This window comes from Balaenoptera musculus, chromosome 1 (assembly GCF_009873245.2).
Source record: "Balaenoptera musculus isolate JJ_BM4_2016_0621 chromosome 1, mBalMus1.pri.v3, whole genome shotgun sequence".
Taxonomy (NCBI): domain Eukaryota; kingdom Metazoa; phylum Chordata; class Mammalia; order Artiodactyla; family Balaenopteridae; genus Balaenoptera; species Balaenoptera musculus.
In genome coordinates, this window is record NC_045785.1 from 26,392,121 (window position 1) to 26,419,002 (window position 26,882).

Genomic DNA, 26,882 nt, shown 5'->3' on the forward strand with positions numbered 1-26,882 from the left:
AGCGGGGCACGGGGCTTCCCACACTGGAAAAGGCCAGGGCAAAAGTGAAAGTTAATCGACCAGTAAGGTCCCCCAGGCCAAGGATTATCCTGTCCTCAGAATCAGGTTTACGCCAGGATGGGCATGCTTACTCAACCTGGTCCCTGGTGCCCTCTGCTGGACACACGGAGGCTGTGCCAGACTCACATCTGACAAATCTGATAATCTTGCTACCAGGTGGGTCCTCCCGTTCTGTAGCTGGGGATGGTTCCTCTCCCCTGCAGCCCACAGAATCTTTACAGCCACTGCAGTGTCTGGGTACTCCCAGCAGAAGGAAGGGACCCAGGACTCATCTTTGCTCCCTCTTCCATGCAATTTTTGCTGATTCCTAGAGGTGCTAGCATGTGTAACCAGAGTGGAATTTTCCTCTTAAGAGGCAACAACAACAGAAGTTATCCTGGGGAGGGTGTAAGGTAAAAAGGTAGAGATGACCACCGTTGTTGGCACTCACGGCGTGCTGCTGACTCCTGCTCTGTGTTCGGGGCTCGAAGCAGAGTCAAGAGTGGCCGAAACCTTCTCAGCGGTGAATTAAGGAGCAAGTCTAGGAGCATTGGGACGCCCTGTCTCCCACCTGCTTTCCCAGAACATCCCAAACTTTCCAGACATTCAAAGCTCCTCCAGGGCTCGGGCCCACACCCATTATCAGTGCCCCTCTACGGGGGTGCCCACCCCCCTGCCCTCCCACAAGCATGGAGTCCTCACCTGGGCGGGGGTGGGGGGCCGGGCGGGGGAGCCAGTGCCGAGCTCAGGCTGCACAGTAGCGACGGTGGCCGTGGGCGTGAAGATGAGCTGAGGGGACAAAGGAACAGTGCCGCCTAGGCTCCTAGCTACCTGCACCAGGTTACCTGGCTGGGCCTGGAATCACAGGAAACAGCCGCCTTTTACCTGCCCAATGTGGGCTCAGCCACAGGACACAACAGTTTAGTCAGGGAGTGGACTAGGGAAGCAGGGAGGCACGAAAGGGAAAGAGTCCAAGGGGATCTCCCGAAAATCTCAGGAGGCTCGGCGTGGTCTGACCCAGGCCGGGCAGTGAAGGGCCAGGGGTGGGGGGCCATTCTGGGGCTGCACCCAAGGCAAGTTTACTTCAGAAGGATCTGTGAAGAGCTTACCCCAGAGGGACCAACAATCGCAGGACACCCTCAAGTCCCTCTCTGCAGCATCCCGGGGAGCAGGGCCCCTGTGCTGAGACAGATGCCCTAGGGACCATGTTCTAAATCTAACCTGCTCTGGACTCCAGGTCTGGGTCAGAACAGGACTCTCCACCAGAAGAGATCAAATTAGATGCATTCTTTTGGCCATTTTTTAGTCAAATTCAGATTAGGCTGTGTGTGTGTGTTTGTGTATGTGTGTGTATTTATGTGTGTGTGTGTATGTGTGTGTATTTATGTGTTTGTGTGTGTGTGTGTGTATTTATGTGTTTGTGTGTGTGTGTACGTGTGTGTGCAGAGACAACAGCGGTAGAGGAACCAGAGCTCCCAGAGCCGTACTCGTGTCTGCATCTCCTTCTGTGGAGCGCTGGGACTGAGGGTCTCTGCGTGACACCCCCGCCCCTGCGAGTCTAGCTCAGTGTCCGAGGGGACATGCGGCGTCTGACAGCGTGTCTGCTCCTCTGAGCGCGAGTACCCCACTTTGGGCAGGGACATGGCCAGGCTGCAGGGCTCCAGTGGGGGCAGTTAAGTAGGACAAGGGTCAGGGTAAACTGAAGACAGAGCAGGTTTGGGCGGTGTCACATGGGCTGCCCGGCCCCCTGAAGAAGTGGAAGTCTAGTCCACACGTGTGTCTAATGGGCTGTTCCCCGGGAGTGGAGCTGCACCTCAATGAGCTCAGAGTCAAGAATGGAAGTGCCGGAGCAGGACCCAGAAAAGCTCCCAGTGTCAAGTCCTGGCTGTAGGAGCCGAGGGAGGGGTGGGACTGTACAGTCTTTAGGATAGTGTGTCGAGGAGCTGGAGGGAGAACTCTTCAGAATGGGGGCTGGGGGGCTGGCCTCACAGTGATCTGAGCCCCGCGTAGAGCTAGATGTTCCTGCCTCCTAGGGCGAATGCTGCTGCTTTCAGATGGGAAATTCTGCTAAATCTTAGGAACCTCTCAGTTTCCTATGGGCCTTTGCACCTTAGGGACAGGTGTAAAGGGGGGACTCTAGGTATGCGTGTCCAGGACTGATGCCGTCCTGAGTCCATTCGGCCCAAGCAAGCCCGCCTGATGAATGGTTGACAGGGTGACCCTGATGGGAATGGGGGCCCAGCTGGGAAGGCAGTGGAGCAGCCGCATGTCCTGGAGCTGGCTGCCACCTTCACCACCTGGGCTGGAACACACTTTTGACCCTGAACTACTGGTGGCCACTCCCTGCAAACACTGTCCCAGTGGGGTAAGACCCCACTTCTGTAGGGTACTTGGATGTTTGTGCGCTTGCTTATCTTATGTGTCTGAGTGTACAGACCACCTGGGCACAGATCCCTGCATTCTCTACCCTAATTGATTTTAGGGAGTGGTTTCTGATAAGAAGAGGACAGTTCTGTTTCACTCTAGGAGGGGAGGGAAAGGAGGCATCATGGGTAACTTTATTTTGGCCTGGAACCCCACCTTTCCTTGAGTCGTGGAGCTTGTACCAAAGCTCCCGCTCAGCCTTCCAGGCCGCCTTCTTTATGCCACCCCTTCTTTCCTGCCAACTGTCCCCCTAGTGCTTCTTCCCCACCCTTCTCTAATCCCCATGCTTCTCTAACTGCCCAGCTCCCAACTTCTCTGCCTCCGTCCTCCCGGCCCACCTGAGCAGTGGCCCAGGCTGGGGACTCACCATCTGTGCCCGCAGATACATCTGTGCTTGGCTTGCAGTCAGGGCTGGGGAAGACGTGTTGCCCAAGAGCACAGCCTGCTGGGCGATGCCTGAGGCTGCTGCTGAGCTGACACTCTGAGCCCGGTTGATGAGCTGGGCTGCTGCTGGGGAGGCTGCCAGATTGATCTGAGGAGAGAGACACGCGAAGTAGGAAACAGGAGGTTCTGTGGGTTAACTCTGCACCCCTTCATCCATTTCTTTCTCTCTGCCTCTTCTGTCCCTTGGTGGATTCAGCCTTCTTTAGGACCAGCTCTGATCTGTGGGCCCTGGATCTTCCCCCAGCACTGCTGCATCTCTGGCTTATGTGCAGAGCTGCAGGGAGGATCCGATGGGGAGAGGACTGAGCTATGAACAGAGGGCCTTGACATTGGAAAGAGGACGGGGAATTATTAAAAGAAGTTAGAAAGCGGCATGCACTTGTTCTTTCTGGCAAGAGTAACAGGTTCCAGCCATGGTTCTGCACGGCTAAGGGTTCACCACAGTTGGATCTGGAAGCCCAAGAGAACTTTGGGCAAAGAGGAAGGAGCCGGTCCTGGAGCTGTGGGCTCTGCCAGCTGCTCCCCATCCTACTCACCGAGGAGGACTGCGCGGGGGTCTGTGCAGACACACTGCTGCCTGAGGTGCTCCCTTGTCTGCTGGCCACCAGGCTTGCCTAGGAAAGGAGAATTCTCATCACTAGAGGCCCAGACCTCCTCCAGGCATCCCCCCCGGCTCTCACCTGCCGCAGGGTGCACTATAGGGCAGTGGTGTGGAGTCAAACCCTTACTCTGGCTCATCCACGGGACCTCAAGCAAGTGCCTCAGTTTCCTCTTGTATAAGGTGGGGATAACCACAGTATCTACCTTGTAGGATTGCTGAAAGGATTACACGAGGTTGAGCATTTACATATAAGCGCTCGAACCGTCAGCTATGACTGTTACCAACGTTTCCAGCTCTCTTCAGCTCCCTCCCCACCGCACCCACTCTATCATACCCGGCTCACCGGCCCCCACGTGGAGCACCGGGCACGTACTGTCTGGAATGTCCAGCCTGCGTCCTCCCCGTGGCCAGCTTCTTCTCAGCCCGCAGTGTCAGCTTCACTGTTCCTCCAGCAGACAGGCTCCCCCCTCCCCAGCAGCTGAGGCTCCCTCCTCCCCACCAGCTGAGGCTCCCCCTCCCCAGCAGCTGAGGCTCCCCCCTCCCCAGCAGCTGAGGCTCCCCCCTCCCCACCAGCTGAGGCTCCCCGCTCCCCAGCAGCTGCACCCAGCGTAAGGCGGGCCTCCTTGTTACTCAGCCACAGCAGGCTGCTCTTCTCTTCTGCAGAGCTTATCAGCACTCTGGTAGTGAGCTACTTTGTCTCCTCGTCTATTTGTGTTTCTGACTACTTGCTGTCTCTCCACTACAGGCTGCAAGAGGACAGGGTCCACGCGTGCTCGGTGCCCGACATGAACCCTGGCATGCAGCAGGTGCATAAAGATTCTGTCGAATGCGTGACTGGGCTCTTCTCGGCCACGGAGGGCAGACAGGCAAGCGGAATGGGCAACGGCCTTCTCCTGTGGACACCTCCTCGCACCCTCGGCCCCCTCCCTGCAGTGTGGTGAGGCGGGGAGGCAGGCCCCCGCCAGTCCCTCCTTGGGCAAGGCGGGCGGAGAGGTCCAGCCGCCCCGCTTGAGAGCTGTGTGGCCTCGGGCGAGGCACTTAGCCTCTCAGAACCTCTCTCCTCGTCTGTCAGAGGACTCGGGGTGATGATCACACCCACTTTGCAGTGGTTCTGTGAGGACGCATGGGCACACACGTGCAGTGCTTGCTTTTCCTGCCCCTTCCTTCGGGGGCATCTGCGGCGCTCCTGCGACGTCGTCTTACCTGCTGCACGGCCGCGAGGCTCTGGAGCTGGGCGCTGCTGAGGTGCTGCTGCTGTAGGGCCGCCGTCTGCAGCATGAGGTGCTGCTGCTGGGCCGCGTACATCTGCTGCAGGTACTGGGCCGCCGTGCTGGGCTGCCGGTGCAGGGCTTGCTGGATCACCTGCGGAGGGCAGGGCGGGGGTGGCGGGGGGAAGAGCCCGCGCTGCAGCCAAGCCTGCTCAACCCCCTCTCTCCCCAGCTGCTCAGATAAGGACCAGGCCTGCGATCCCCACTCGCCAGGGAGCCGGGGAGACGACTGTGTGCAAAGCTCCACACGTTCCTGCCTTGCCTATCTAGCGGCTCTCCTCAGCACACGTGCTCCCTGCTCCTCCCCGATATGGGCTACACACGCCGCTACCACCAACTCTCCGGGCAGTGGGAGCTCAGGAGACGGGAGTCCTTCAAGCCTCCGGTGACACTGGGTCCCACGCCAGGCTTGTTAGGTACCCCCTTCCCCGCCGATCTGCAGCCTCAGATGAGTCTAACTGGACCGCGGGGATGATGAAGACAGAGGGAACCGAAGTTCAACAAGGCCGAGAGGAGGACAGGGGTGGGAAGAAAGAGACAAGTCCGCAGCGGGGCCTATTCTAGCTTTGAACACACAGCCAGCCAAACCCTTCCGGCAGGGGCTGCCCCCAGCTGCTTGGGACATCCTTTCGGTCCCTCAGGAGACGGTCCCCTGGCCTTGCACGGCAGGGACGCTGCAGCTACAGGGACGCCGCCTTCCTCTTTTACTCTTTCCCTCCTTCTCTCTATCACTCTCTCTTCTGAGCCACCATCTCCCATTCCCTGGCCTTAATGCTGTTCCCTCTTTCCCGATGGGACTGGCTGAGCCACAGTCTCTGGGAAACGACAAAAGGCTGCTCTTTGATCCCCTCCCACCCTCCCATCCCTCAAAGCCTCTCCTCCACCCCCAGGAACAAGGAAAAGCAAATGCCTTTCCTCCAGCCATGAGACCCTCTACCTTCTTCTCCTTAGCCCCGTACATTTCTCCTCCCTTCTCACCTGGTCACCCTCCTGCTGTCTTCTCATGGGGTGCCCTACATGGGCCCTCGCTAGGCTCTGGCCCACTTCCCACCCTTCGCTCTGCTGCCCTGGCTCCAGGGCTGCTCCTGCCCTGGGTTCTGCCCCAGGCAAGTGAGCCTCTAGTCTAGCTCTCTCCAGCTTAACGTGACTTCTAGGGGCTGGCGGCTCTCGGACAAAACCACCTCTGGGCTCAGATTTGGGGTTCTGTAAAAACAGGCTGATACCACAGATTCTCCATGGGCTCTGGAGTCTCCCCAGATACCCCCCATCCCAACTCCTCCACCCACTTCCTTCAGTGTACTTTCCCCTCTGAGGGTCCTGGTTTACATGAGCTCAGTTCTTTTTATTTCTTGTTCTCCCTGGAATTCTTTCTTCTTATTCCCTTTATCTAGGCCTCTTTATTTTCCTTAGACCCCTAAAAGCACCCCCAAGCATCCAGACAGAAGTAGTAGAGATGGACTTTTTCTCACTGGAGGATATCAAGGAACAGAAATAGGAGGCACCCCAATGGTTCTGCTTGGGTGCGGAACACAACTTTGGGTCACTACATTTGCCAGAGCAGAAACCTCAAATCCCTTTTGCCTAGAACTGTGGTGCGGGGCAGGAGGGCACATCCTAACGTCAGCTGCTAGAAATTGGTGCTAAAATACTCATGTGCAGAGGGGCCAGAGGAGGAGGCTGGGGGAGGTGGCAAGGATGGAAGCACGGTTTTATTAAGTGTGAGGCAGAGAGAGCTGGGCGAGGGAAGACTCCAGAGTCACTGACGGGGTCTCCTTTAACTAGGCTTTTCAGGCTCTCTCACCATCTGCTGTGGCTTCTCCTCCATCCCCTAATCCGGGCCTAGGGCCAGAGCAGGATGTGCTCACTCATCTAGTACATCCAAACTGCAATAGCAAAGCTATTAGAATAAACGCTTCTCGGCTGTGGTCTCTCTTTTCTGCCTAGTTTATCCAGGAGCCTCAGTCAGACATCGTAGTGAATAAGAACACAGGTTTGGGGGGACTCAGGTTCAGATTTTTTGTCTTTACCTGGTGACCCTGGATAAGTCACTACCTTCTCTGAGCCTCAGTTTTCTCAATTACAGAATTGTGCCTAATAATAACCATCCTCACAGCTGGAGAAGAAGATAAATAAGCAAAATGCTTCAGACAGTGCGGGGCATATGGCAGATGGCAAAACATGGTCATGACTGCATTTTGGAAGAGTGTGTAGTCACCCGGAGGGCCTCATAGATGACACTTTGCAAACCGCTGCTTTGGGGAAGCAGGCAAAAAGCTGTAAAGACAAAGGATTGTTTGGGGTTCTATTTTGGTCCTCCATATGTAAGAAACTTAGATTTGGTACAAGGCAGTGGTCACTTAGGTAGGGGATCTAGGTTGTGGCTGAGCAGATTCTAGTCATTTTTTCTCTTTGCTGTTTTCACCTGTGTGTCCTTTATGATTTCACATGTTTATCCTCCCCAAACGGCACTGTGGGATCTGAGTCACCAGATAAGAAAGGAATTTTCGGATCTGCTAAGTATTCCCACTCTCCCCAACCCTCCCTGATTGAATCCATCTAGTATCACTACTCCTCTAATGATGCACAAATATTTACCCACTGACATACGCCCTTATGCCCATTCTAGATTTAGCACCCCGGCTGTCCTACCAGATCATGCCAACACGTCCTCCTGGCTAGCCCTGAGATGATTAATCAGGTGGCGTTTTACCTGCACAGTCTGCCGGTCAGGAATGCCACTGTACACAGAAATCTGGGGCCCCGTGGGGCGGCCACTGCCGCCACTGCTGCTACTGACGCCACTGGTACTGCTGGCGACACTCGCGCTGCTAGACGTATGGGGGCCTGGCAGCTCGTTCTCCATGGCCTACAGGAGGGCACAGTCAGGGTGCTCAGGTGGCAGATGAGCAGGCAGGTGCTGGGAGGGAAGAAGCAGAAGGGAAATGCTTAACAAACGCGTTCTAGAGAATACACACATAGGCATCCGCTCTCTACCAGCCTGTGTGGGACTACTTCTGAACTGAGGTCTTGAGCCACCCCTGCCATCAGGACAGGGCTAGGCTTGGCTCACTAGGCGAGGTGTGAAATCAGGTCAGCCTGAATCTAAATTGTACGACTGTTATTCTACTAGAGGAGATGAAAAACAGCCAAGGAGGATCCCCTGCGATGGGCTTCCTAGCAGTGATCTTAGGGACTGTTCCTCACACCATCAAACTTTTCATCACTGGGGTAGAGAAACTGGACATCAAAGAAATTATTATTTGTCCATATTTATATAGGCAGTTCTTGAAAGAAGTGGGATCCAAAATCTAGAGAGAACAGAATGAGAGAAAGAGGCAATAAAATAAACTGCAGTGTTTATTTTGTTTTGTTTTCCAACCAGAAGAGCTTCGAGTATGTTTGGAGTCTGTTTCCTTCCTGAAGTACTCACTGAGTGCTCTCTGATCTAACGCTGAGCAGGGCACCACGTTGAGCAATTTGGTGAAAATCACAGGTTTTGGAGTCAGAAGGACTTAGGTTTGAGTCCTGGCTCTGCCACTTACCAGCTGGGAAACCTTGGCAAGTCACACTTCTCTAACCTTCTGTCTTAATCTGGCAGACACAAGAGTATATGGATTGTTGGGAGGATAAAGTAAATTAACAATACAAAGCGCTTAGTGGGGTGTCAAGCATACATTGAGTGTTCCTTATGCATTGGCTGTTGTTGTGGTTATGAAAACTGTCCCCAGCCTGTTTCCCACTGTCCGGTTCCAGTAGATCAATCCTCTTCCAAGGTGGAACTGGCAGAGCCTCCTGGAACTTCTATCCCAGTCACTAAGGGTAGAAGTGCCAGAAATTCCTTCAGGGACCAGCCTATGATTGGGACTCAGAACCGGAAGCTGTGCATCCCCTTGAGGCAAGGAGTGGAAAAGGGCTGGGAGAGAAGGAAGGAGTGGTGGGAAGGTCATGCCCATGTCCTAGGTCAAGTTCCTCTCTTTTTCTTCTTTCATGCTATTCCTAAAATCCTAATTTATATATCTATCTATATCTATATCTATATCTATATATGTATATATGCTTTTCCTTCTACCCATTCCTTCTTACACCTAAAAACAACACTTCTTTGTCATCCCATCATAGACATTCAGTTCTCTGCTTGCAGAAGATTATACCAACTTAATAAATGAAGAAAATAATATGATTTTTTCACAGTATTGAGAACATTAGTGCAAAGAACTAAAATAGTCCTTAACGTCCTGCCATCTTCTTCCCAATGCGCTCCGTTTGGAGGTTGTCAGCATTCCTCAGGATGCCTTCCTCAGCCTGGGTGGGTTTTTACCATGGGCTGCAAAAAGTGTAGATGAAGGTTCAAAGACAGGAATGTTGGGGGTGAGGAAGTCCAGGTTACTCCCAGTGGGCAGGCAGCAAGTTGAAGTTCAGAGGCCTATGGCTTCCAAGGCAAAGCAAACAGCGCTCATGACCTGGGTCCTTAAGCAGTGATTTCCCCTAATTTTTATATGTCTGCTTTGACTGCCACAGGGCAAGGCCATCCTCCATGAATTCGCTTTGTCCTGAACTGCACTCAGCTCTGGGCCTCATTTTGGCTACTCACTCGTTAAGGATGCTTATGATGATGATGGTGGTGCAGGTTGAAGAAACAGCAAAGTCTACAAGTATTTCCTGTGCCCTGCTCAGTTTGAATCTACCTTATCTTATGCTCCATGGAAGGAAGCATTGGCTGGATAGAAAGCAGTAGAAGGTATAATTCTGATCTTGCAGAAACTGACAACCTAGTTGTCGAGATGAGGCTCCGTTGGAATTTTGAGGCTCACCAAGCAACAAATCAGTAAATGGGAGTTATATTCAAACTTGGAATATCCCACAGAATCCCAAAGTCTCTTCTTAGTTCAATGCCCCACCTCCCTTTCCCAAACTGTCTATCAGAATTGGGTTTCAGTTCTTGCTTTGCATCCCACCCTAGGAAATCTCAACGGAAGTATTAATCCTTATAACCATAAACAAATAAAATAAAACAAGGCAGAAGCCACAGCAAATTAAGGAGAGGGCAGTCTACATCCTGGATGATCAAGCCTCAGCTCTGTTTTTTTTTCTTTTGCAGCAGCTAGGGCAGATCTTGGGCACAGTGTATACTCAATCCTTGATGAGAAATAAAACAAGACAACATTCTAAAGAAAGTATGGCATTTGTTTATGGAAAAACTGCACAGGCAAGACAGCAACTGCTCCCTGAGAGAGAGAAAGAGAGAGAGAGACAGACAGACAGACAGACTGACCTTAGTAACGTGGGGACACAATATGTTTCCTGAGGTCTCTTGCCCGCCTGCCCCCTTCCTTCTGCTAACAAGCATGCCTTTCCCTCCTCTCTTCATCACCTCGTTCTTGGCTTCTGCACCCCCTCTTCCGCTTTCCCCCTCTTCTGTCTTGTTAATTTCTGCCCCCAGCCCCTGGTTTTCCCATTCTTGCCGCTGCCTCCTCAGCCCTATCCTCTCTCACCCCTGTGCTCACGCCCGCCCTCCCTTTCCCCACCCTCCTGTGTGCTCACACTCACCTCTCTGTCTGATTCTCTTGGACACGTGCATATCCCCCCCCACCCCCGCCCTCTAGCCCTCATTCCATTGACCCTGGAGGGCTGCTCTGGTTACTCAGATGAGCTCTCTCCCCACTCCTGCCCTCTTTTCTCTCTCCCAGACCCTCTCCCAGCTGCAGCCGGCTCACTCTGGGCCCCATTCCCTGGCTCCAGCTCCCTCCCCTCTCTCGTGGTCCCCCTGCCTGGCCATCTCACTCCCCCAGGCCTGATGAGGCACGTCCTCTCTTTCATTCCCATGCACGTGCCCTTACTCTCCGGACAGCGCATGCTCCCTCCCCTCCCCTTCTCACTGGCTGGCCGGTTCTCTCGGTTCCAGTGCCCACTTTTGATGGCTACAGCTGTCTCTCCAGTGCACACGCACTCTCTCTCTCTCTGGCTCCCTCTCAGTCTCTCCTGCAAAGCACACAGGAGGGAAGGACAGACTCTGCCTAAGAGACTAGGGACCACTTCAAAGGAAAAGTAACACTTGAGCTACCTGAACCCACGCTTTCTCTGCTTTCACAGCATAAGGCTGCCCAGTCCCACCTTCCACTCCTTGTCAACCACTTCTAGAACGTTCCCGAATAAACACGCTCCTAGTTTTCCCGCAATCTCAACATCTACTGCATGTGGGGTATGTTTGCTAAGTACTGGGAATTGAAAAGAGGGAGATGACATGGATCCTCCTTTTCGGGTTCATAACTTTTGAAGGCATATTAGAAACGGTAAAACCTAAGGCCTCTTGCCCGGGAAAAAATGCACAGATGTGTAAAAAAATGTACTTACAATTGTAGAGGTTCATGAATCCTTTGAAGCCTGTTCCTTAACTCTGGACTCTGTTTCTTAGTTGGTAGGGACTGGGCACGAAGTACAAATTTAAAGATACAAAGAATATTGCTGACCCTATGCCAAATGAGCGATGAGACCACACCTGCTGGCGTTCAGAAGAGCGGTGTGTTGAGGAGCGAGTGCGGTGTGACAGAGGGAAAGTGGAGGAGGTTACTCTAGGCTTTGTGAGTGCCGAGATTGACACTTCTGCTGGGTAGTTACTGCTGTAGGGGAACAGATGGTCAGCCCTTCCCTCTGCCCATTCTCTGGTCTCTCAATCTTCCCAGGAGAGGCAAAGTGCTGAAGGAGACAGAGCATGGACTTAGGAGTCAGGCAATCCTAGCTCTGGGAATGCTAGCTCTACTGTGACTGGTTGTATGGCCTTGGGCAATGCAATTTACCTCTCTTAGTTTTAGTTTCCTAGTCTGCAAAACTGGGTAATAAGAATACCTATTTGGGGGTGGTATATGTGGGTTAGGATTAATCTCTTAGCTTCATCCCACTTTTCTAACCTTATATTCTACAATGTGAGTTCACTGCTCTGGTTTGGTAGATCTGCTTTTTTTCTCCCAGAGACCACACACCCACGTGCTCATGATTACCTCCTCTGCTCTTTAATTTTGATGAAGTCCAATTTAACTTTTTCTTTATGGTTGCTGTCATATCTAAGAGGCCATTGCCTAATCCAATGTCTTGAAGGTTTACACCTAGGTTCTTCTCAAAGAGTTTTATAGTTTTAATTTTTACATGTAGGTCTTTGATCCATTTTGAATTAATTATTGTATATGGTGTGAGGTAGAGGTACACCTTCATTATTTCTTAACTTTTTTATCCTGGTAAAACATATATAACATAAAACTTGCCCATTCATAATGTTGTAAAACCATTACCACTATCTATTTCCAGAATTTTCACCACCCCAAAGAGAAACTCTGTCATTATTCAGCAATAACTCCCCATTCCTCTCTGCCCCCCTGCCCAGCCCCTGGTAAATTCTCATCTACTTTCTGTCTCCATGAATGTCTATGCTAGAAATCTCATATAAGTGGAATCGTGTAATATTTGTCCTTTTGTGTCTGGCTTATTTCATTTAGCATAATGTTTTCAAGGTTCATCCATGTTGTAGCATGTATCAGAATTTCATTCCTCTTTATGGCTGAATAATGTTCCATTGTATGTATATATCACACTTTGTTTATCCATTCATCTGCTGATGCACACTTGGGTTGTTTCCATATTCTGGCCATTGTGAATAATACTACCATGAGCATTGGTATACAAGTATCTGTTTGAGTCCTTGCTTTCAGTTCTTTTGGGTATATACTTAAGAGTGGAAGTGCTGCACCATATGGGAGTTCAATGTTTAGCTTTTTGAGGAACCACCAAACTGGCTATTTCCTACCTCTGTGGTTTTACTCATGTTGTTCCCTTCCCCTGAAATGCCTGCCTTCCATTTTTCGCTTAACCAGCTCCTTAGATCATCAGAACAACTTGTGTCTCTTCCGTGAAACCTTCACTGAATGCAGCGTCCTCTAACACTTCTCTTGCTTCACACTGGGTCCTAATTTCTTTCTTAAAGCCATCCAGTTGGTTGACTTACCCCAAGACACTTTGTGCTTACCTCTCTCCTAGCACTTGTCATCACAAGAAAGTGATTTACTTATGTGTCTGTCTTCCCCAATAGACTCTGAACTCCTGGAGATAGGGATCGTATCCTGTTTTCCCGTATATACCTAGTGTATTCATTCCATAAATGTTTGTTGAACAAAATTGCTTGAAACACACTGTACTCCATCCTACCTCTCACTGGAAAGCTCTGCTTAATTTCTACCTCATCTTCAGAATTCTTGCCAACTACTTTAAAACATATAGTGCTGGTGACTTAATTTCAGTACCTTCCATCAATGGTATCTACACTAATAATATTGATTATTTATTGAGCACCTATTATGTGTCAAGCACTATAGTAAGTGCTTTATATATACACATGACCTCCCTTATGGGGTAGGTATTATGCCAATTTTGTCAATGAAGAACTTATCAAAGTAACTTATCTAAGATCATCACAGAACTAGGATGCAAAACCAAGTCTGACGCCAAAGCCAGAGCTCTTCCCACACTACACCCTCTGAGACCTCACCCATGATCTCACCCATGATCTCTTGAGCAATTATTTCAATGACATTGGCCAAAGTCTATATTGGAGCATACTAGATTTTCAGAGGAGTTAAGGAATTGCGATTGCTGAATTTAATCCCTAATTATTAATTAATGTCTATTAAATATTGTATACTTACAAAATAACCTCTCTCTATATATAATATACAAAGGATAATACACAAGTGTACCCACCAGTCAATTTAAGAAACCGAACATTACCACAATCTCCCTTGTTTTTCCTATGCAAAAGAACCCTAGTTTTTGGGGAAGTGAGTCATTCAAGGAGATAGGGCTCCGCTGACTGTCCTGCAGCAGCATGAACACGGAGGCACCCCCAGAAAACCGGCTGGACTCATGGTGGGGATTTGCTCAACCAGAGGGCTGGAGTTTGCCCTAAGGGGAAATCTGAAGCTAGGGTCCTGCCATATGTCACTTTCTCACTGGTCTCCTGGTGGAAGGGAACTTGTGTTGCAAAGAAACAGAATTAATTAGGAAGCGTGGAACAATACAGCAGCTTTCAAACTTTTTCTACTATAGTTCCCCTCTTTGAACCCAAGCTTTCAAGGCCTTCTGCCTCAAAGCTCTGCTCTGTGGGCTCAAAGCTCTGAAGGCTCAGTGAGGGCCACCGAGGCACATGTGGAGTCTCCTAGCACCCCGAACGGGGGCCCCACGTTAGAAAATCTGAACACTTAAACTCGCTAGGCTTTAAGCATTTTACACACCCCTACTGAATTTCCTGTTAATTCCTACCCTTATTCCTCCTTCTAACTAGTTCCTTACTTCTCCCCCCAAGGCCACCCATCCCTGTGGACTCCCACTATGAACCCAAGCCAAATCTGATTAATGGCTATAACGTCTAGAACTGAGAGTCTGTTTTTCTCTGGGTTCCAACTCACTGTGTGGTTTTGTGCGAGCCGGAGCTCGGAAGGCTGCGATTCGTATGTACTTTAGTCAGTTTTCCCCTCCCAACCGCGAGGGACCACTTTGAGTGATGTGCTGACTGTAACCAGCTCCAGACAGCGATCTGATTACAGGCCTCTGCTGCCCAGAGGGCCTGAGACCGGCAGCTGGAGAAGTGCTGATGGTCCTGCCCTCCCAGGAGCCACCAAGTCTGGAGAACACTAGGCCTTTGTCCCGAGGGTCAGGGAAATCCATTTGCTGCGGATTACAGCTGTGACAGAGGTTCCAGGGAAGTAGAGGGGAAAGAAACTGAAAACGGAGCCCTCCAAATGGAGCTTAAAGCCCTGGGGCAGAGTGGGGTGGGCTTCTCTTATAGAAGCAGAGACTGACAGGCGATGAGAGGTCTAGTTCCCGCCCCCCCCAGAGGCTGCTGCTGTTATCACCCCTGCAATGGCTCGGGGGACAGAGTTTGAAGAGGCAGGCGATGCTGTTCTTTGCTATGGCTCTGCCTCTCCTCTGGCTGCTTCTCTGTCCAGGAATAAGTCAGTATTAGCAAAGTGTTGAGGCTCTCTAGACTCAGGGGCCTGAGGGGAGGCCTCCTTATGCCTCTTTAGTTACTGAATCAACCTAAGTGTCCTGATTTGCACTGATCTGATTATGCCTCTGGCAGTTGTCTGAGGTTACTGATACATTGGAAGCAGTCCAAATGGATTCAGCTCAAACCACTGCAGAAAGTTCCCTCTCTCTCCCCAGTCCTCTGCATGTTGTCTCCTTTAGTGTCTCTAGAAACCCAAGCAAATAAATGAGGGCTCACAAAGCAGAAATGAAGGATGAGAAGTTAAAACTGACCACACAGTCCTAGCCATCAAAATCGAACAATTTCATTGTGAAACAGAACCCAAGAAATAAATTTAAAAATTTTTTAAGAAAGCCCTGGGATGCATTTATTTATTTTACTTTGTACTTTGAAATAATTTTAGACTTACAGAAAAGTTGGGAAAATAGCCAAGAGTTCCTATATACTCTTATGAACCACAGTATAATGATTAAAACCAGGAATGTCACATAGATACACTATTATTAAACAAATTACAGACCTTATTTGGTCCTTCTTCTGGTCCAGGATATCACATAGCATTTGGTTGTCATGCCTCCTTAGTCTCCTCCAATCTGTGCCAGTTTAGTCTTGTCCTGTCTTTCATGCCATTGACATTTTTGACGAGTACTGGTCAATTATTCTCTAGACTGCCCCTCAATTTGAGTTTGTTTGGTGTATTTTTTTTTTTTTTTTCTCATGATTAGAATGAGGTTAGCCTTTTTTGGGCAAAAATACCACAGAAGTGATGTCGTGTCCTTCCCAGCGCCTCATCTCAAGGGATACATGTTATCGATAGGTCTATCATTGGTGACGTTAACCACAGTTACCTGGTTAAGGGCAGAACCTCATAAATTTAAATGAACAAACTTTTTCTGAAAGCTCATTGTTTTCTTTGTAATTTAGCAAGTGTTTCCATAACAAGCTGGTGCTGGTTGGCTGAAGAATGTAAAGAGGAACAAGAAGGATTTGATCTCTTGTGGACGGAACATACAGTTAATGCCACGTTATGTAAACACTGAGTGTTTTGCGGTGGAGGCACTTTAGTCTCACTGTTCTAAGACGGGGCAGCCGTACAGCCTGCATCGTCTATGGCAGGGACTGGCACTTCTGTAACGGGCCTGAGAGCAAATATTTTAGGCTCTGCCGTGACCACGCAACTCTGCTGGGCAAAAGCAGCCACAGACAAGTCCTAAGTGGAGTGGGGCTGTGTTCCAACACAATACTAGTTACAAAAAGGGAGCTGGGCCGGGTTTGGCCTGCGGGCTGTAGTTTCCAGGGCCCCTGATCTGTCCACACCCACATGGCTGACCGTGTACCTGCAGCAGGTTGGCTAACAGCATGGGCTTTGGTGTTAGAAAGACCTGGCTTCAAATTCTAACCAGGCCACACATTAGCCGTGTTTCCTTGAGCAAGTTAAGTCATCTTTTGGGCCTCAATTTCTTCAGCAGTGAAATGAGACCCCATTTCCCTCATGGGCTGGTTAAATGCCATGTATGTAAAGCACTGAGGACCATACTTAGCAAACAGTAAGCATGTGATGAATGGCAAGGCTGCGAGCCTGATTTGGGATTTGGAAAATGATCACTTTAAGCATGTTAAATAGTGAGGATCCCATAAGTTATTTTTATCATCGGTCACAGTCACGCTCAAAAGTGTCTTCATAAAAAACCATGGTCTGTTTTACCTGTTTAAATGTTTGCCTCTTTTTTAAAGGGCACTTTTCCAGAAGGCTCTTTAGGAACATAAGATTTAAAGACAGCCCATCTCTATATTGAGCAAGAATGCGTGCTCTAGAGCCGGCCTGCCTGGGCTCAACCTTCAGCTTCCCAGTTTGACTCTGAGCAAATTAGAAAGCCGCTCTAGGCTTCAGTCTCCTTACCTGTAAAACTGGGACAACAATACCACCTTGTAGGGTTATTTGGAGTATTAGATAGGTTAACACATAGACAGCAGTTAGAACTGTAACGGGCACTTAGTAGACACTTAAAAAATGTTAGCTGCTGTTGTCATGATAATATTAATTATGATTATTATTGACATTATTAAAGGTTCTTCAGTCTTAACTCCAGGGTTTAAAGAGGGATGCTATTCTACTGGTTTCCCAGAAGACAAACTTGAATCCAATCATTATGTTAAGTTGGTGCCTAATGTTAGGACATCCATCTCTTTAATTTCCCAGCTAGCCATCATATACTGTATCCATGTCCTTTTTTCTCTCACTTCAAATATTGCCTGTTATGGGCTGAACTGTGTGCCCTCAAAAAGATGTTCAGTTCCTAACCCCCAATATGTCAGAATGTGGCCTCATTTGGAAACAGGGTCATTGTAGATGTAATTAGTTAAGATGAGGTCATACTGGCATAGGGTAGGCCCCTAATCCAATCTGACTGGTGTCCTTATAAAAGAATGCAATGTGAAGAGGCAGACATACACAAGGAGAAAACAGCCATGTGAAGATGGAGGCAGAGATTGGAGTTATGTTTTCATAAGCCAAGGGATACCCAGGGCCACCAGAAGCTGGGAAGAGACAAGGAAGTATGTCAGAGGGAGCATGGCCCTACTGACCTGGATTAAGACCTTGATATTGGACTTCTAATCTCCAGAACTATGGGACAGTGCATTTCTGTTGTTTGAAGCCACCTAGATTATGGCACAGAGAGAGAGTAGGTTGGGGTAGGGTAAAAGAAGACTATTTCTTGAGAGGAAGACACTTTAATTTCCATCAATAACCTCAAACTTAGAAAAACCTTCTTTTGTATGTCTGGTGACAAAGTAAATTCTTCATGCTATGGTTTTAGTCAATTCTTCCTTGTTTAGTTTTAGTAGAGCTCTGCGTTCCTGGGATTTATAGAGAGAAATCTCAGGAGTCAAGGCTATAAAAAGACCTCTATAAAAAGGCTCTCCGTACTAAGTTTCTCCACAGAGCACACATGCACAACTCCCTCCCCCATTTCCAGAGCATGCCATTTTCTGCTACTCCATCTCAACCTTGAACTGGACCGATGCTGGGTTAAACCATGGTAGGCTAGTCTTTCTGCCACTGCTACTTCTTGACAAGCATAACTAAGCCAGGACAGGGATCGTGGGAAACAGCCAGGCTTTCAAGGTAATTGTTCAAGGGCATGGAAATTTATCTATAAAGTCTTCACCAGCCTTTTTTTCTCTTCTTCTTGTCCTACCCTCCAAACTGGATATACCTCAGACCTACCCAGTGGTTCTACAGGTATCTCTTGACTCTTTGTAGCACTTGAGGTTAAGAAGTTAGCTCACTCTGTGAACACCAGGGTCAAGAGTACCTTGGAGAAGCGGGGGCTATACTGGGGTGCTGCCACCTGAGCACGCTCCCCCCAGAGCTTATTCCAAGAGTGTAGCCTTTCTCCTTTAGAGTTTCCTTTTACATCCCCTATGAGGAGATTAGGAAATGGGGCTTTGATAGATTATAGAAAGATAGGTTCCCTGGGATAGAAGTGGTACCTCCTGTCACGAAGACTCTTGGTCTGTATGTGAATGATCTTTTATCCACTAGGAGGCCAGTGGCTTTAGGCCTGGTGCTGGTAACCAATAATTCTTGCCATTTTGGGGGTACTTGCTCAGGGACAGGAGCTTGATATGCATGATTTCATTTATTCCTCACAACAAACCTATGACACAGGGATTATGTCTTCATTTTTCCCACAAGAAAACTGTGGTTCAGAGAGGTCCAATAACTTATGTGAGGCCATGCAGCTTGCAAATGGCGGGTGCAGGATCTGAAACCAGGGTTGCAAGTCCACACACAAGAGGCAGAATGACTTGTGCTCACTCCAGTCTAGGCCTCTCTGGGCCAGTGAGTTCTCACCAATTTAATTTGGCTCCTATTGCCTTCCTTATAGACTGTCTCACAGGCGTTATCTCAAGCAGGGGGTCAGTCCACGGTGGGCCTGTCAACTGTAACTCTTCCAGGGCTTGCACACCTGGAGTGATAACTGGGGCGTGTTTAACATTTGTAGGTCTTTCCTGTTCCTATTTTCAGATATATTATCTTACTTAGATATAAGCCTGGCCCTGCTGGCAGTGTTTACAAAATCATTTGCACAATCTAATTGAAAAGTAATACAAAACAAAAACAACTGCCCCACAGTCCTTTGGGGAGTAGGGATGAAGGAAAACTACCTTTCCCGAAAGCCCACTATGTGCCAGGCACAGGCTCAGGGAGGCAGCTCGATTTAGAAGAAAAAAGGACGAGTTCCATATTCAGAGAAAGCTGCTTTGATTCTTGCCTCTGCTCTAGCTAGGAAACCTTAGACAGGTTACTTAACATCCACAAGCCTCAGTTTCCTCATCTGTAAACAGTGCTAATGATACAGATTTTCAAGAGTTATTGGGAAAAGCAAATAATAAAATGCAAGCAAAGCACCTAGCACAGTGAATGGCACAGAAGAGGCATTTAATAATTATTAGCCTCCCTCTGCCTGCTTACTCTTTCTGGCATTGTTTTGGAGTAGTAATTACTGCTGAGGAAGCAGATGCTGAGTGGTCAAGTGACTTGCCCAAGATCACAAAGCTATTAAGTGGCATAAACCAGAACAGTCTGAGAATAGAACTCAAGTCCGAACTGTAAATATGGGAGGTACCTTGAACGTGGAGAAGGGAAAACGCTAGAAAATTTGGGCTTTTAATCCTTTACAATTATTGAACATACTCTTATTCCAGGCTTGATTATAAGTTCTTCCCCAGAGTCCAAAAAGCCCCATTCTCAAACTTTAGGAATTTCCTTCCTAAGAAAAGGGGGGGGGGAAGGAAAAAAAACCCCACCCCACCTACAGGTGAAACTGGAAGAAGTGGTAACCAGGTAGACTTAACCATGGTGTGCGTGGTGTGTGTATGAGAGGGGCATGTTCACGCATATGCACTCATGCACACATGTGCTGTGAAGGAAGGGGGAAAGCGAGAGACTAGAAGCTTATTAGCGTCTGCTATTTCCAGCTTAAGTGCCTCACACAGCTCCAAGCTCTGTGCGGTAAGAGTGCTTCAGAAATCCAGAGAATAAGTGATCAATAAACACTCTTCTTGGAGCTACTTTTCATGCAGTGATTGGTTTGTCAGTTTGCAAGGTGTCTGGACTAGTACTAAGCCTACATTACATTGTAAACAGGTGTACAACTTGAGATTTTAGCCCCCTTCCTCCACGCCTCTCTTCCCATCTTCTTTGGGATGGTCCCCTCCTTAGGCCCTCGCTGCTTCAGCCCAGCCCACCAGTTAAAGGACTTGGCCATTCCTAAGAGGCTTTCTCTTGCTGTGCTTCTCTGCCCCAGCAACTTGTCCTGGCAGCTGTTTCATAGCTTTGGGATCACAAAGCAATTGCACAGTCCCCCCACAACCCCAGAACCGACCCACCCTGCCAGCCCAGCTCCGGGCCTCCTTTCCCTCTTTTGTCCCAAATAATAGCCTCTAATTGCTATTAACATTCCTCTCTAGCACACACATAAGGCATGTCTGTGGTCAGCCTGTGATCTACTGTCACCACCAGTCTTTTGTTTCCTATTGTACTTGGAATGTTATGTTCTATCCCATTTTATACCCATGCGTTTGCTTTTCTTCTCTTGGCATATCTGCTGGCTTTTAGCTTCTTGTATTTCTAAACCATCTCACTACTGTTTGTAGAAGAAAACTACCTAAATGGGGTAGGTCCCCCTCAATCTTCTACTCTTTCCAGTCAAGTATACGTTTACCCTACTTTATTCCTCATATTTATAAAACTTAGGTAGCTAATTTTGATAGCTAGAATAGGACTGCAGAGTGGAAATTGTAAGGAGATAGATTTCAACTCAACAGAAAAAAGTGCTTACTAACGGTTGGAGTTGCTAAAAGTGGAGTGGGCTGGTTTGTGAAGAAGTGAGTTTCCAGTCGGCAGAGGCAGTCAAGCAGAGGGTGAGTCATGGCAGGTGTGATCTGTGCAGCGTTTGCCTCTAGGGTCTCTTTTAACTCTGGTAGTGTATAACCATGAAAATATTTTACTGGACACCAGAAATCCAAGTGAAAATGTAAGTTTTTGCTTATTTTTATAGTACTTCCATTTATGAACGTTCTAAATGCTAGTCTTGTTTTTCAAGAGGCAGGTCAGCTCCTAACTGGTTTTCATCATTCTAGTTACCAACGAAAAGAATAAACTCCATTAGTGTGAACTTCCTGATTCTCATCACCTACTCAAATGAGAAACTATTGTTCTTATTTCAAGGATGGGGCAGCCACAAAGTGGCTAAGTAGAGAAACTGATCATTTCTTTTGTTGGACTTTCAGAACACTGGTTAAACACAAAACTAGCTCGCCCAACCAACATCCATCCTTCCCCTGTTTGTTGAACAATTATTATGTGCTTGGGACTGAATGAAATACAGAAATGATTCAGATATTGACTCTGGAGTTAAAGTTTATGAGGAGGAATAAGAAAAGTACATAAATAAATATAACAGGAACTGGCAAACTTTTTCTGTAATGGGCCAGTTAGTAAATAGTTCAGGCTTTGAGGACCACATATGGTCTCTGTTGCATACTCTTATTTGACCCCCGTCCCCCAACCATTCCTAGTTTGCTGATCCCTGAAATGTAATAAGGTGTAAAGTGATAACCTTATTACCTTTTTTTTTTTTTTTTTTTTTTTTTTTAAATAAATTTATTTTTATTTATTTATTTTTGGCTGCACTGGGTCTTTGTTGCTGTGTGCGGGCTTTCTCTAGTTGTGGCGAGCGGGGGTTGCTCAGCAGTTGTGGCTCAGGGGCCCAGCTGCTCCGCAGCATGTGGGATCCTCCCGGGCCAGGGCTCAAACCCGTGTCCCCCGCATTGGCAGGCGGATTCCCAACCACTGCGCCACCAGGGAAGTCCCTACCTTATTACCTTTTGAATTAGCTAGAAGTTTCATTTGGGGTGGGCCTGCAAAGATGGGTTTGATTGGGACTTTGGAAGTGGGGAGGGGGCATTCTAGGTGGAAGGAGATCCTTCCCATTACATGCTGTCCTCCATTTTCTATTCTTACAGCAGAGGTTTTCAAAGAGTGGTCAGTATCGTCTGGGAACTTATTAAAAATGCAAAATTTCAGGCCCACAGTGGTTCCCAAACTTTAGCATACCTGAGAATCCACCTGGAGAGTTTGTCAAAACAGACTACAGGCCCCACCTGCAGATCTGTGATACTGCTGGTCCAGGGACCACTGTCTTGGAGAGCATCTGTCACATCTGTACATAGGGTGTTGACGTTGCCCTGCACCAGGTTCGTGCTATTTAGTGCACGTACTCAGAAAGGGGCTTTGAGCCACCGTAAGTTCAGGATGACTTTTTCCTCTGGGGCAGGGGCTTCGAATCTTGTTAGGCTCACCCACTGGAGGTAGTTAGTCACCGTGGAGGGCTGTCTGCTTGGGAGCCTGTTCCCTTCTGCGCTTGCTTATTGGCACACATTCTGTCTTGCTCCTGATACATTTGTATATTTGTATCGCTGTTACAAAATGGTCCCCTCCCATTGCGCAGGGGACTACCTCCACTGATCAGGGCAAAAAAAAAAAAAAAAAAAAAAAAAAATGACAGTGCTTCTATTTTTGCATTTAAATTAAATGACTTCTAAAAACTCAGATGTCAGGCTCAGAGAGACTGAGCTGAGGAGGCGGGTAGAAGGGAAAGACAAGCCAGAGAGAGGACACAGAGGAATCTCAGAGGAGGCTGTGGGCAACCAGACACAGGAGGGGTCATTAATCTGGCAGGCATTGAATGGTACAAGGCAATTAGCTTGCCTGGGGTTGTAGCCAGCCAATGAAGTATGCAGCACGGCAATGGAGGGTCTAGTGTAAGGGCAGGGTCATTGCTAGGGAACTCAAAAGGAGGACAAGAGAAGGGAGGTTAGAGGTGGGAAAGCCATCTGGGACTAGCAGGAAGGGAAAGGAAAGTACTCATGGTCTCTATGGATATTCATTACCCCGTGGAAGTGTCCAGGTGTAACTGTACACTTGTCAGGGCTTGCCATGCTGCTATTCGAGTATACAGTCTTGAAAATGATCTAAGTGCTCCAAAGTGCATGCGTGTGCACATGTGCGCACCTGCACATGTGTACACACACACACTCGCTCGCACACACACACACAAATGCTCTCTTCGTGTTACTCTTCATTTACCTGCCAAGTCCAACCAGGCAGAAGGGTAGGCTGAGGACTGCCTGGTTGAAAAACAGTAGGACCACATGCCTAAACACCGGTGGGGTCATAACAGACACAATCCCAAACTTCAGTTTATGGGGCTTCCTTCCACATTTGAAAGCATGCTTGGATTTCCTCTGTCACACGCCTCATTCACATGCACATTCTCAGGTCTGTTCTTTGCAGGCATTCTGCAGCCACGCGAATGGGGTCTTATCTGCCTACACACACTCTCCAGACACATTCATTTATTCATCGTCACTTGGAGTCACTCTCATATATTAAGCACTACCTCCTGCTTCTAAAAATCACTTCAAATGTCAGAGTTGCTTCCATAGCTCCTGTTCCTGCTGTCTGTAGGAACTGCTAGCTTTGTCATTCTTATAAGAAAGGAAAATGTACCAATATTGGCTTGACTGAGTAAAGAGCCCAACCCAAAGCAGATTGTCCTACCGTGGGATGCAGGTTTGTGGCCGTGGTGTCCCCGCCTTCAAGACCATCCCATTCATCTCTCTTTGTTCCACTCCCTCTCTCTTCCTGCACAATGCTGCAACCACACACTCCGGGTTGGGAAAAAAAAAAAGACAGCCTAATTTCCTGATGATTATGTTGTTACCTAGCAACAGCCAATCGGGGGCTGGGCTTTTTGCCTGCAGTATTTCATGCAAATAGTTTGGAGAAATTGCAGGGTAATCCAGCCTGCTTAGTCTGTCTTCTCAGGGGACGTATTACAGAATAAAACCAACCCAAAAGGGGACTACTGAAGCCAGGCACATGCCTCAGATAGCAGGCCATCTGATCTCTTTTCCTCACCCCCTCTGCCCTGCACCCCCTGACAAAGGAACGCGGGTCCCACAGACAGACACTCAGGGAGGCCAAAAAGTTGAAAAGAGAGGCTCATTAGCAGCCATCCTTTACCCTGGATCTCTGTTCTGATAACTGGAGCCCAGAGCAACCTCTGATACTCTGGAAACCCTACTTCCCCGGGAAGGCAAGAACAGTGCATTCTCAGTAGTTGTCTGTAGAGGACATGAAGGAGGAGGCTCCACAGCCCTCCTGTTCAGAAAGGAGCTAAAACGTGGCACTTCTAGCCTGATTTAAGATCCTCATCTATGCCCGCTCTGGCCTGTCTCACATGGGAAAACCTATTATTCACAATTGCATTCTTCCTGGTCCCCACTGGCAAATCCTTACTCAAATGGTTGAACAATGAGAGAAGCCACATCACTCAGAAGACCCCTTAAAGAGGTTTTCGTTGTTGCTGTTTTCCCAACAAGGATTGAGCATTTGATATAAAACGTTGTCAGGAGTCACACAAACCAGCTTTCTGTAAGGTTTAGGGGCCAGTTCACTCAGATCTGAACTGGTGTCATAAAAGGTGAACTCAGAAGACAGAGTGTCCAGGTCTGTCTCCCCTAGGGGAGTGGGCCAGGCTTCAGATGGTAGGGATCAGATTTCAGTGGTTTGTTTTGTTGTAGTTGTTGACTCAATGCTCAGTAATCAGCTGCTGGATAGCTCCTCCCTGTTGTCTTAACACCGCCTCTAGCCAGCAGTCTTGCAAAGGTGTGTTGTTGGTTACATGGTGAATAGCTAGAGCAGCCCAAGTTACCACTGGGATGGAAAACCAACTCAAAATCCTTATCCTACTCACTTGTGCCTTTTACATATTTGTAAGACAAGAGATAATTACACTTCAATCATTATAGGGAGTTGGTGACAGCTCTTCAACCTCTGACATTCACAGCCTTGCCATCCAGAGCCGTATTAAGGAACCAAAGAACTGTCAATCTGCCCTTGTTCAGAAAGGCAGAGTTAAGGAATCCCACTCATCTGGGGGGTTGGAAACTCTCTTCCCACCCCAATCCTACGGTGAATTTCAGAAAATTCTTTGAGTCAGGCACATTTATCCTCATAACCTTGGAAATCATACAATAAGCCCCATTTTATAGAAGAGGAAACTGACGAGTAACTTGGTCAAGTGATACAAGGTGGAAAACTGGGATCAGAAAGCTGGTCTTTTTACTCTGAAGTCTGCATTGTGACATCCAGATCATCCTAGACCATACCCAGGTCTTTACAGCAGTAAAAATAAAGGAAAAAAGGGAACAGCAACAGAAAGCCACTTTTCAAAGTAAAAAAACAAAAAAACCACTAAACTTTTTGCATTTAATATAGTGAAGTATATCTTCAGTGATTCTTACCTCTGGTTGTACATTAGAACCACCGGATGATTATGTCAGAAACAATTACACCTGGGCCACAATCCAAAATAATTAATTAATTATTTAAGAATTTCTGGGGATAAGGGGGAGGCATTGTATTTTAAAAGCTTCTCAAGCACAACTGCTTTGGAAAATGGTCTGGCAGTTTCTTATGAAAATAAACATATACCTACCCTATTACTCAGAAATTCCATTCTTAGGAACTTACTTAGTCAAGGAAAATGAAAACATCTGTCCATAAAAAGTCTAATACAAACATGTTCCTGGCAGCCTTATTCATATTAGCTAAAAAACTGTGGTACATCCATACGGTGGAATACTAGTCAGCAATAGAAAGGAACAAACTATCCGTCCATACAGGCAACACCATGGATGTATCTCAAAAATGCTATGCTGGATGAAGGAAACCTTACACAAGAGTGCAAACTGTATGGTTCCACTTATGTGAAGTTGTAGGAACAGGAAAAGTTAATCTAGGGTGGGAAGTATCAGAGTGGTGATTACCTCTGGAAGTGGGGGGATGGGGGATAACTGGAAGCGGGGACTTCCAGGGTGTTGGCAATGTTCTATATGTTGATAGGGGTTGGTATTACATTAATGTATATTATATGTATACATATACATAGTATATGTATCTGTCAAAACTTACATAACGGTGTACTTCAGATCTGTACATTTCATTGTACATAAATTTTACCTCAAAAGAAAAAAGAAACAAATATTGAACTCCAGTTAATGATATGCATGCTGAAGTGTTTAGGGGTAAAGCATTCTGATGCCTGCAACTTACTTTGAAACTGCATAAAAAAGAAGCTAGACTCATGAATGGATAGAGGGATGGATAGTTGGATAGATATGTGATAGGGCAAGTATGGTAAAATGCTAACTGTAGAATCTAGAAAACCATACGTATATAATATTCACTGTATAATTCTTTCAACTTTTTCATATGCTAAGAATTTTCATAAATAAATAAACTTCGGGGGAAAAAGCTCCCCAGGTGATACCAGTGAGCAGACACTGGGATAAAAGACACATTTTAATTGTCTTAGTTGAAAAGTACAAAATGAATAATTCTGTGTCCCTAATCTCCAGAGATGATTGCAATCACCCCCTCAACACACACACACACACACACACACACACACACACACACACACAGAGAAAAGAAAAAAAAATCTGAAACCCTGGAATAAATGAATAAATGGTCAAGTTGAAATAAGACTTCCTAGAGTCAGGCTAAATCTTATGAGGACACTATGGCCTATTTCACACTGGACTTAAATAGGACACATCATTTGACATATGGTCTGATGAGACAAAATGTTTGAAATGAGGACAGCTCTGGAAAATCAAGCCAATACGGTGGCTATACTTAAGCTCTAGAACTGGAAACCCTTAAACCATGCTCAGCAAGTATGAGAGTGATGTGCTATTCACTACTCAGCATTTGGCTTAAAAGCTCCTATTTAGCCCCTGATTCTCTTCCAGGGCTTGTACGTCTAGGCTTCTCAGACTGTAATTTTCCCTTCTCCATTTTCTCCCGGTTGGACCACAAATCCATAGGGATCATGCAGGGTCGGGCATTAGAGAGGGAGAAGCTGGTGTGTGGTGCTCCAAAGGATCGGCATGGACAGCTGATTTCAACGGGGTGGGGAAAGAGTGAGGGGAGGAG

The 26,882-nt window shown here is 47.7% G+C and overlaps 1 protein-coding gene across 4 annotated transcripts in view; it reads right to left on the reverse strand.

Moving 5' to 3' along the window:
- Positions 1–26,882, reverse strand: part of PHC2 (polyhomeotic homolog 2) — a 102,990-nt gene that overhangs the window by 41,933 nt on the left and 34,175 nt on the right. For 2 of the 4 annotated variants that reach the window (XM_036843724.1, XM_036843716.1), the window contains exons 2-6: positions 7,487–7,693; positions 4,712–4,870; positions 3,444–3,521; positions 2,831–2,995; positions 742–894 (exon numbers count right to left, since the gene is read on the reverse strand). In XM_036843724.1, coding sequence (XP_036699619.1) covers positions 742–894; positions 2,831–2,995; positions 3,444–3,521; positions 4,712–4,870; positions 7,487–7,639 — 708 coding nt within the window. In that variant the 5' untranslated portion in view covers positions 7,640–7,693. The remainder of the gene's footprint in view (positions 1–741; positions 895–2,830; positions 2,996–3,443; positions 3,522–4,711; positions 4,871–7,486; positions 7,694–26,882) is intronic. The other 2 variants (XM_036843732.1, XM_036843739.1) reach the window with 2 other exon arrangements.